The sequence below is a fragment of the Pyrus communis genome, chromosome 9 (assembly GCF_041283825.1).
Source record: "Pyrus communis isolate YQ-2024b chromosome 9, ASM4128382v1, whole genome shotgun sequence".
NCBI classification, from domain to species: domain Eukaryota; kingdom Viridiplantae; phylum Streptophyta; class Magnoliopsida; order Rosales; family Rosaceae; genus Pyrus; species Pyrus communis.
Window position 1 is genome coordinate 14413137 of NC_142573.1, and position 10479 is coordinate 14423615.

The 10479-nt window shown below is 41.4% G+C and overlaps 1 protein-coding gene across 2 annotated transcripts; it reads left to right on the forward strand.

The window, feature by feature from the left end:
* Window positions 1-1126: 1126 nt before the first annotated feature.
* LOC137740003 (protein transport protein SEC13 homolog B) lies at window positions 1127-2977 on the forward strand. 2 transcript variants are annotated; one of them, XM_068479785.2, is made up of 2 exons: window positions 1127-1261; window positions 1797-2977. In XM_068479785.2, the coding sequence occupies exon 2, from the start codon at window positions 1807-1809 to the stop codon at window positions 2710-2712; it is 906 nt and encodes a 301-aa protein (XP_068335886.2). In that variant the 5' UTR covers window positions 1127-1261; window positions 1797-1806; the 3' UTR covers window positions 2713-2977. The 2 variants fall into 2 exon arrangements, with proteins under 2 accessions (XP_068335886.2, XP_088556735.1); XM_088700609.1 differs by having other exon boundaries at window positions 1143-1261; window positions 1649-2977.
* Window positions 2978-10479: the final 7502 nt, after the last annotated feature.

A 10479-nucleotide genomic window follows, 5' to 3' on the forward strand; every position in this document is an offset into this window, starting at 1 on the left:
GAGAGAAAGATAGGAATGTGGTTGAAAGAAAATGAGAAAATATGAAATTGTGGTGTAAGGTAGAAGATAATGAGAAGGTATTTATAGAAAAGTAAAATCAAATTTTTTTTTAATTTTTTAATTTTTTTTTCTTCAGATTTTTAATAATTTTTTACATTTAAAAAAAAATTATTCACCTAATTAATCTCTGGTATTGGATTAAAAAAAATTTGAATTTCCAACACTCTAGATTGTGCCACGTGGCACAATGCTAACATTTCAGAATTTTAAATTGTTTTTTTTTTAAAATTTACATAGCCTAATAACGTGGACCGTTGATCTTAGATCCAACGGCTGAAATTAAATGAGGTTTTTAATTTTTTAATTTTTAATTTTTTACTTTGAAAATCTAACGGTCCATAAAATATAGCCGTTGAAATCCAACGGACACAGGGAAGCCCTGTGATCTCCCCAACGGTAAGAAATCTGAGTGGGCTACGGGCCCCATTTTTGAATTTATGTCTCCTAATGCCCGCCCACGTGCACTTGAAGGCCACGTGCCTGACAGAAAGAAAAATAAAAAAAACGGCTAACGTCGCCTTGATGTCACACCCACTCCGGGCTCTCAGGCTAGCAACTCGTGTCAAGCGTTTCCTTTGGACCGGACCTGTCCCTCGGGCTGCCACATGCTGGACCAAATCAGTCCGGCTTTCTGGCTTTGTTCACTCCATTGTCCCCCTAGCAAAAGCTCCCGCAGGGGCTGCTCTAACGAGCACGTGAAGGCAATTACCAAATAGTAATATTTTACATTTTCTTAATTTATTTTTATATTTGATTTTTAAAGTGTTTTGTGGGAAGAGCAGGAACTCCAGAAGGGGCTTTATGAATTTGATGGGCTGGACGTGGGCCCAGAGGGAGCGAGAGGGGACAACGCATGACCTGACAAGGAAAGGGTGGGGCCCACAAAGGGTGCGGCGAATTTCTCGTCGGCCTCCCCGGTCATGTCGTGGCACACCTGCGCACGCATGTCACCTTGCGTGTTTTTGAAGTCTGTCTCTCAAGCCCAATGGGCTGCTCTTCTCCACAGAGTGGGCTTATCGGGAATAATGGGCCGAAGATCAAGGCCCACTTGTTCATGCGCAAAAGCGTTGAACGTATAGAAACTGAAATCTGAGGGAAGTCTTGCTCCTGTGCGAGTTTCTTGGTTTCACGGCAGCAGAGCAATTCGCGATCCACTTCGTCCTGAAACTACGTCGTTTCGATCCCAATCTTTGCTTCCCAGGTTAGATCCCTTTTTTTCTTCACTGTTACTGCATTTCTTGTAGAATTTTGGATTGGGTGTTTTGTTTTTGTTGCAAGATCGTTGTATTAAATCCGTAACATATTGAATTTTGATCAATTTCTGCGTTTGATATTAGCTCAAATCGATTAGGGTTTGTAAATTTTTTTAGTCCCAAATTCGCAATCCGTTTCATAGTATTTTAGCAGAAGTGTGATATTCCTTTTAGGAGATCTCATTGAAATTTGCTGATTATATTGAGTACATAATTGGTTAATTTTTCTGTTTGGTTGCTTTTGCTCTGATATCGTTAATGTTAATGTTTGAAATACGAAAACATCATTGCTTCTTTCTACATTGTGATGTATATATTTTATTGAATTTTCTCAGCAACCAAACAGATGGGTTTATGAGAAAAAGATAATTGGAGGATTTGGGATTTTCTGGAGGGACCCATTGGAATTTATAAAATTAGAATTAGTTTTGATTGAATTTTCGGCGACCTTATTGATATCAAATTGTTGAAACATTAACATAGGAGTAGAGAAATGCCTGCACAAAAGGTTGAGACTGGCCACCAGGACACAGTCCATGATGTGGTCATGGATTACTATGGTAAGCGCGTCGCCACAGCTTCATCCGACAACATAATTAAGATAATTGGGGTGAGCAATTCATCCTCTCAGCATCTAGCAACCCTGACTGGTCACCAGGGACCAGTTTGGCAGGTTGCTTGGGCTCATCCAAAATTTGGGTCTTTACTTGCTTCCTGTTCTTATGATGGGCGTGTCATACTGTGGAAGGAAGGTAATCAGAATGAGTGGACCCAAGCTCATGTTTTTGATGACCACAAATCCTCTGTGAACTCAATTGCTTGGGCTCCTCATGAACTCGGTCTTTGTTTGGCGTGTGGTTCTTCTGATGGGAACATCTCAGTCTTCACTGCAAGGTCTGATGGTGGCTGGGATACCTCGAGGATCGATCAAGCTCACCCAATTGGTGTCACCTCTGTTTCTTGGGCTCCCTCAACAGCCCCCGGTGCTCTTGTTGGTTCTGGTCTGCTTGACCCTGTCCAGAAGCTGTGTTCTGGTGGTTGTGATAATACTGTAAAAGTGTGGAAGCTTGGTAATGGCATTTGGAAGCTGGACTGCTTTCCGGCTCTTCATATGCATGTTGATTGGGTCAGGGATGTTGCTTGGGCGCCCAACTTGGGACTACCAAAATCAACCATTGCCAGTGCCTCACAGGATGGTAAAGTGATTATATGGACTGTGGGCAAGGATGGGGATCAATGGGAAGGCAAGGTGCTGCATGATTTCAATGCACCTGTTTGGAGGGTCTCATGGTCGCTGACTGGAAACATATTGGCTGTGGCTGATGGGAACAACAGTGTGACATTATGGAAGGAAGCAGTAGATGGGGAATGGCAACAGGTGACAACAGTTGACCCATAGAAACTTGTTTTGGAACTTTTCTTCTGTTACAGCAGATTATATATGAACCTCTTTATCAATGAAGCTCATTTCATTAAATATCATAAAAATGATCAGTTTTGATTGACGTTGATGAACCCTAAAAGTTTCATACTGTGTTACTGTTGATACGTCTGTACGAGTGATATGCACTACAATCAGTTTGACTGTTTTGGTTCTATTGACATTTGGACATGGTTGACCTTATTTTCTTTCGATATTTATAAAATATTTTGCAGCCGCGCAATACACATTGCCATAATATCTTGCAAGTTACTCTATTTACTTAAACTACAGAAGTTGATGTAAGTTACATGCTTGTTTGTATGCTGCATTTGTAAAATTAAACGAGGAGCCAAGTTCACAACTTCATTTCTTCTATGTTTTAGTTTCTATTCATACGAAGGTCTTGGGAGTTTGTTGTTCATATTGACATGCGAATTGTAGAATTGGTTTACTTATTGAATTACATTTGTTTGTGTGTGTTTTTGCAAATTGGTTGCATAAAGTAACTAGTGAATTCTTCGAGTCCAAAATTTGCGACGGGAAAAGCATCGTCTGTATTTACGTTTCGCATTTCTCTCTCTTTGCTCTCTCTCCCTGAGAGTTTTTTCTCACCACTTGTGTGGGGGTCTCCAGTTCAGGTTGGTTTGTTCAGCCCGCGGGCCTTAGCTATGCTTAAGGTCGGTTTAGTCCTTTATTTCTGCTTTCTGTTGTTCTCTTCCTTTTCTTCTGCTACTGCTATCCTTTCCCACCAGTGTGTTCTGTCCACCCGACATGCCATTGGTCCTGCTCACCTATGACCTTAGAACCAATCCTATCTTTTCTTTAATCCCTGCTATCACTCCATCTTCAAGGCCCTTCTCCATCTTTCTCCATCTTTTATGATTTGGCTCCATCCTCCATCTATATTATACCCAATCCGGTTTGCAATCACTTTTAACCGCGACATGTTGCGGAACATCGAGGTGTGTAGAGTTCCGGTGTTCACACCGGCTCGGGTGCTCGCACCACCTCCTTCTCTTGATCTGCCTTCGTTGGCAGTGTCGCAAGTGGGTTTCCCATTGACTTCTTTGATTTTTTCAACTTGGTGGTTGCAATCGGAGAGGGTTTCTTTGCTGGATGATGGAGTCTTCCTTCCTTCCATCTTTGAGACGTTGTTTAGCCAGATTTATGGTGGTCGTTGGGGTCAATGGCTTGTATTGATCGGAAGGTGCTGCGGCAGTTGTTGCAAAAGGCTATGGTTTTCTTCTTCTTTTGGTTTGTTTTTGTTTATGAGCCTAATCTTTGGTTGGGTTCTTGGTGTTTTGTTTTGCAGGTCCACGTTTTCTTTGTATATTTGTTTGGGGCATCTGCTATGTAAATTTTGTTTCTGTTGGCAATGAACTTTGCCTTCGTAACCCACAAAAAAAAAAAAAAAAAAAAAACAATGGGATACCATGGTCATTGATCATTTTGTGTTGTCGGGAGGATGGGTTTGAGGAGGGTATGTATCGGTAACGAATTTGCAATTTATTTCAGAACAATTTTTCTTGAGGAGAGAATGGATTCGTGATACTACTTTTTTAGACAACTTTTGACATTTTTTTTATGACACATACTACGTAATGTATTTTAACGATTCAAACTATCTATCTAATATAGATGGTGGGAATTTTCTTTCCGAATGTTCATGGTTTGGGCCGTACATGCCCCAACGCATGGAATACTTGTGATGGAGGATGGAATTGTAATGATCTCAATGGGTCTGGTTTATGCAGGCCTAGCTAGATTCATAAATCTGTAAAATTTTGTCTCTAACTCGCCAATTTCTTGCACAATGATTGCCTGTGACGAAACCCATGGGGCAGTTTATTCTCATATGCTACTTTCATCCATTTTATCTGGCTTATTGTGTGTTTTAGTTTCAAGAAAAATGATAAAGAGATTCTCTCAAAAGGGGGACTTTACGTGAAGTGGCGGAAAGTTCATAGATAGTTCCACTGTTTAGAGAGTCCCCTAAGCATTTATTTAGTTCAAATCTATCGTTCTTTGCCGTAAATATTGAAAATAAGAAAAACAAAAACTCATTAATTCCGTGTTTTTTATTTGTGTGTGTGAATGATGTGTTCTCTTCTCAAATAGTTTGATACAGTATTTTTGGAGACGTCAAATAGTCTGATACTCATCGTGTGTTTTAGTTCAAAGGTAAATGATAAGGAGACTCTCTAAAAAATGGGACTTTACGTGAAGTGGTGGAGAGTCCATGAAGTGGTGGAGAGTCCATGGATAGTTCCATTGTTTAGAGAGTCCCCTAAGCATTTATCTAGTTCAAATCTATAGTTCTTGCCGTAAATATTGAAAATAAGAAGAAAAAAACTCATTAATTTTGTGTTTTTGTTTTGTGAATGATGTGCTCTCTTCTCAAATAGTCTGATACAATATTTTTAGAGATGTCAAATAATTTGATACTCATTGTGTGTTTTAGTTCAAAGAGAAATGATAAGGAGACTCTCACAAAAGTGAGATTTTACGTGAAGTGACAGATAGTCTATGGATAATTCTATTGGTTAGTGAGTCCCTTTAGCATTTATCTTGTTCAAATCTATCGTTCTTTGCCATAAATATTGAAAATAAGAAAGAAAAAAAAAAACTCATTAATTATGTGTGTTTATTTTATTTTATTTTGGTGAATGATGTGCTCTCTTCTCAATGTTGAAATATTCTATTTGTTTATGCTTGGTTTCAGGCAAATCGATTCGAAATAATCAATTTTGGCCTAGACCGGTTTGTCTCTTGAGTTTTGCCACTTACAAACTAAACCTCAAACTGCTTACGTAATATTAATTTTTATTCTACATATTCTCTTTCTTTTTGAAATCCTACACAAATAGAAGAAACTAGTTTAGTTACACATAAGTGTGGATGCAAAATTTTGCCTTCTTCTTTTTGGACAAAAATGTACTTGCAAAACAATTAACACCTTAGATCAATGCCAACAACCTCACGCGCCCACGATGAATTTTTTGGGGGGGGGGGGGTGGGGGAGCTTTGGCCGAAGAACCTCCATGCCAAAGTTAGAATTTGAGGGAAAATTGTTTAGAGAAATTTGGAGAACTTTGCAAGAGAGTTGGATAGGAGTGTGGTCGGCCACTACTTGGAGAAGATTGCAATCAATTAGGAAATTAATTAATTAGTAGGAAATTAATCAATAAATTTGGGTAAGTAATCTTATTTTGAATGAATAATTGAAGGTTATTTGATGAGGATAGATGAACTAGGTTTTGAATAAATACCTATTTTGATCACTTTTGACCTTGATTGAGTTGCGATTGTTCGCTGCTTATGCATAGGAGTTCAGGTGTGTCTCGAGGGTAATTTTGTCTTTTTACCCAAGAATCCACGTGTCGTCTCCATATTTTTCTTGATTATTTTTGGCTCCACAAATGCCCCCACACCTGTTGGGCTGCTTGTAGGAATGGGCAGCAGGTGTATAGATCTTCTTATTTTGGGAAACATAAGATTGTTTCCTATTTTGAAGTAGATTCCCTCTTTAATTGAAAATTAGATCCTTCAAGGAAGGGGAAATAAATTTCTACCAAAGTTTATTTAAGTTGATCTTAAGTAGATTATCAAATTAACTTTGGAGAGCAATTTATTCTACCCTACAAGAGAGAGAAAGCTAAAGTATATTTGTTCCCATTCCCTTAGCAATCTTCTACACTTGCCCATGCAAAGGATCGTGTTTCGTTGCTTTCTTCGTCTTCACGCAGCTTCAAGGTAAGAAAAAAAATTAATTTTCCTTGTCTTCTCAAATTTTGAGAGCCTCGGGGCTTGAAATTTGGCTTAACGAAGGTTGATGATGTGTGAAAAAGGGCTTGGAGAAGTTCACGGCATTGTTGCCGTGGGTGGCAAGATGCGGAGTGGTGGCGGCTCGGCTCGGTTTGGGCTGAGGGTTGACGTGGCTGGCACGAGCCAAGAAGCTGGGCTAGATGAATGGGCCTCGGTCCGCTGGAAGGAGTGGAAGAGCGGGGCTTTAGCTTATTTTCCTTCTATTTGGGCTGTGAGGCCTGCGGGCTGAGGAAGTATCTGGCTAGATCGTGGGGCTTGACATGGTTGCTAGGCTTTTGCAGCTTAGGCTGTGAGTAGGTTTTTTTTTTTTTTTTTTTTTGAATGCTGGGCTCGGGCCCGTGCATGAGAAGAGAAATGGGGAGTAGTGGGCTGCTGTTCTTGGCTCGCTTGATTAGACCGAAGATAGTTTCATTATTATTATTTTTAGGCTGGGCTCGGGCCCGTGCTTAAAGGAAAAAAGAGAGAGGCCGAGAGCCTTGTTGGGCCGTGGGGCTTGTTGTGCCGTGTCTTTTCCTTTTTTTTTTTTTTTTTCTTTTTTTTTTTATGCAATGAATTTTCCTTGCGTCTTTGTAGAATTTGTTCAAGCATGTCTTCTTCTAGCCACAAGAATGATGATGGTGTGCCGCCATTGTATTGTCAAGGCGGGTATTTGAGCAAGGTTGGTTACTTCAAGGCTGCTCACTTCAAAATTAGCTCTGATGACTTGTTTAGAGACTTCCTTGAGGCATATAGGCACGTTATTTCATCGGGAGTGCATGAGAAATGTGTCAAGGATGGTAGCAGTCGTGAGCCTTGTAGTGGGGCTTGGAGAGCCATCAAGTTTCACCCCTACTACTTTGTGTTGGGGTTCACTTTTCCAATGCCACGTTTCTTCCAAGAAATGCTCTGTTTCATGAAGTGTGCCCCCGCTCAATGTTCTCCGAACGTGGTCTGTGTGATGGTAGGGTTCTTTAATCTAAGCCAATTTTTCAACTTAGACATAACCGTTAACGAATTCTAGTAATTCTTTAACATAGGCCACATCGAGGGAGTTAGGCAGCTGCGATCCTGTCATATGCTCTTTGACAATTCGAGCAAGGGAGATCATGACTGGGCCAAGGAAACTTTGGAGATAACTAGAGAATGGGAGTCTGATTCTTCCCCCGAGCTTCATGTTCTGACGATTTTCATCTTCGATAAGTAGAATGCTTAATCCCTCGGCTGCTTTGTACTTTTGCTAAGTTGCACTTTGATTTATTGATTGTCTTCTTCTGTTCTTATAGATTCGAAATTTGGCTCAACTCCTAAAACTTCTCCAGACATGAAGAAGGTGTATATTGCACTAGGTATTCCCTCCGAGTATCGGGAGTAGCGTTGACTGCTTAGTTCTCTTTGTTAGGAGAAATGTGGGTTGCCCCCAAGAAAGGAGGTAAGGAGAATCAAGGTTGAAACGTTGGCTCACCCAATCATCGTTGTGGAGCCTGCTGCAAATGAAGGTGGGAAAAAGAGATATTCCCTACAGGCTCAAGAGATGCTGGTTGAGAAAAAGCCTATGACTTCTTCCGCTACTCGTGAAGGTTCGTCGGCTGCCCCCAAGCTCGTGATTGACTTAACTTCCTCCAAGGGCGAGAAAGATGAGGCTGCTAGATCTGTGCCAGTGATGTCTGCCGTTCCGAAGGTGACTAGTTTGATTGCTAACAGGATTACTCAACATAGAAGTTTCGACGTGCCCTCAGTGCTAAAATTTATGCACAAACGTTCGTTGAGGGCTAAGTATGGTTCATCTTCGGAAATACTTGTTACCATGAAGAGTGATAAGGTGGATTTTGCTACCAAAATGGTGCCAAAACCTTCTCCCTCTGCTGTCGGGATTGATTCGCCTGCTGAGAAGAAAGAGACTGCTTGTGCGGGCAATTGTGAGAAATCCACCAAGTTTGTTCCTGGGGAAGCTGCTGAGATTTGTGCGCTCTTGAGACCAGATCTGCTCAAGGACATGGATGTGTGCGCCAAGTTTGTTAATGGCGTTAAAGAAGCCGTTGGCCCAAGTTCCTTTGCGAAACATACAACTGAGTATAGGAGAACTGCTCTGCTGGCTATGATGCAGAAAACAGTGATTCTAGTAGCCGAGTCTATGTTCCTTGATTAAGAGGATACGAAGGCTGCCAAGGAGGTAACAAGAATTGTGGCAGCCGAAACTTACTCTTCGGCCGAGAAAATTAAGAGGTTGGAATCTGAACTTGTTGCTTTGAATGGGTCTAATATCTATGCCCTCACTTCTCTACAGCTTGAGACCGCTCGCTAAGAGATCGTGGATTTGAAGACTTGGCTTGATGCGATCCAAGTAAAGTATGAAAGTGCAGAAAAAGAGATTGGGTGTTACATACCTCAGATTCAAGATCTTGATCGTGCTATCTCTGAGTTCCATTTTGCTACTTATGCAAATGACGAAGAACTGATCCCTGCTTACAACCAAGTGGTCCAGTTCCAGAAGGTCGTTGGCAGGCTTGAACCTCAAGTGTTCGAACTCAAAAGTGCTTTGAAGATCAACGACAGTTTGAAGAAGGAAGTGGAGGAGCTTCAGCGGGTCCGTGCTGGTCTGCTCGAGGAGAATTAGCAGTTGAAGGGTGAGAAGGCTAGGTTCGATACTTTGCTTACTTAAAGTCAAGCCGATTTCTACAAGCTGGGTTATGTAGACCATCTCTTTAGGAGGTCATCTGACTTTGAGTTTGTTGGTAAAGACTTTGAGACATTCTCCATTTCTCCAGAAGACTTTCTTGCCTTTACTTTTGAGGCTTCCATTGGTGAAGTAGTCGGAGAGGCTGATGCCCAGGCTAAAGCAGCCGTGGGTGAAGCGTCGGATGGTGCCACTGCTAAGGATGCAAAAACTGCTGAAGGTGTGGTGATCAAGTAGTCATAGGATGTCCAAACTGCTAAAGAGTAGTCTTCTAAGTAGTCTTTAGGATTTCCTTTGCTTTCCTTGTTGCTTTTTTCTTTGCTTGAACTCATTCGACCTTCCTAGTTGTTTATCAATTTTGCTAGAAAATTTAATAAACTTGTTTATAGGCGGCAAGGGTAATTACACCATCGCCACCATGAATGACAAAGAGATCGAAAAGCAGTGGAACGCCTACAATCTAAGGAAGTACCATGTGTGACCTCCCACTACATCAAAGCCCAAATAACTCAAGCAGCTCAATAGGCACCACCTCGCGAGCTGAGGATTATCCAGTTGTTATGCAATCTCTACTTTACAGCTAAGTTTTTGTTCGTTTCACTCGTTTTTTCAATGAGGAATTGAGAATTAATTTACAACTTGGCTCGACTACATGTCTACAACAACTAATCACTCCTGCACTTCAGAAGAAAACCACGCCCTTCTTAAAGACTCATCGCAGGAATTGCACTCCCCCACCCTCCCAATGGACCAACTATGCTCTCTATACGAGAGGGTAAACCAATTCCCTGACACCCACATGGGTTTGCTCTCCCAATCAGGAGGGTAAACTCCAAACGTGGATGAGCCGGGCTGCCCTAGTATAACTAGATGCCTAATGGCTTACGTCGGGATTCCTAGAAGTAGCCACAATGGTCTTTTTCAAGGCTTAGCTAACTGAAGGATTTTGGGTCTCTTGGCCTAATATGAGGGGAACTGGGCCCTAAAGATGGAGGGGGCACATTACGCAGTACGCTCTATGGACGGCTGCCCTGGAATCCCAAAGCTGCTACCAAGTGCACTATGGTAACCTACGATTTCCAGAAGACTATCTACGACTTGCCCTTCAAGCAGTAAGTCATGCTAAACTTATACAATTGCACATTTTCATGAGAGATTAAACAATTTAGTGCACATATACGAAGCATCATTCACTGCCGACATGCTAAAGGTAGTCGATGGGCTTCATTTCTACCAAAGCGCGAAACGACCTACACCAAGTCCTA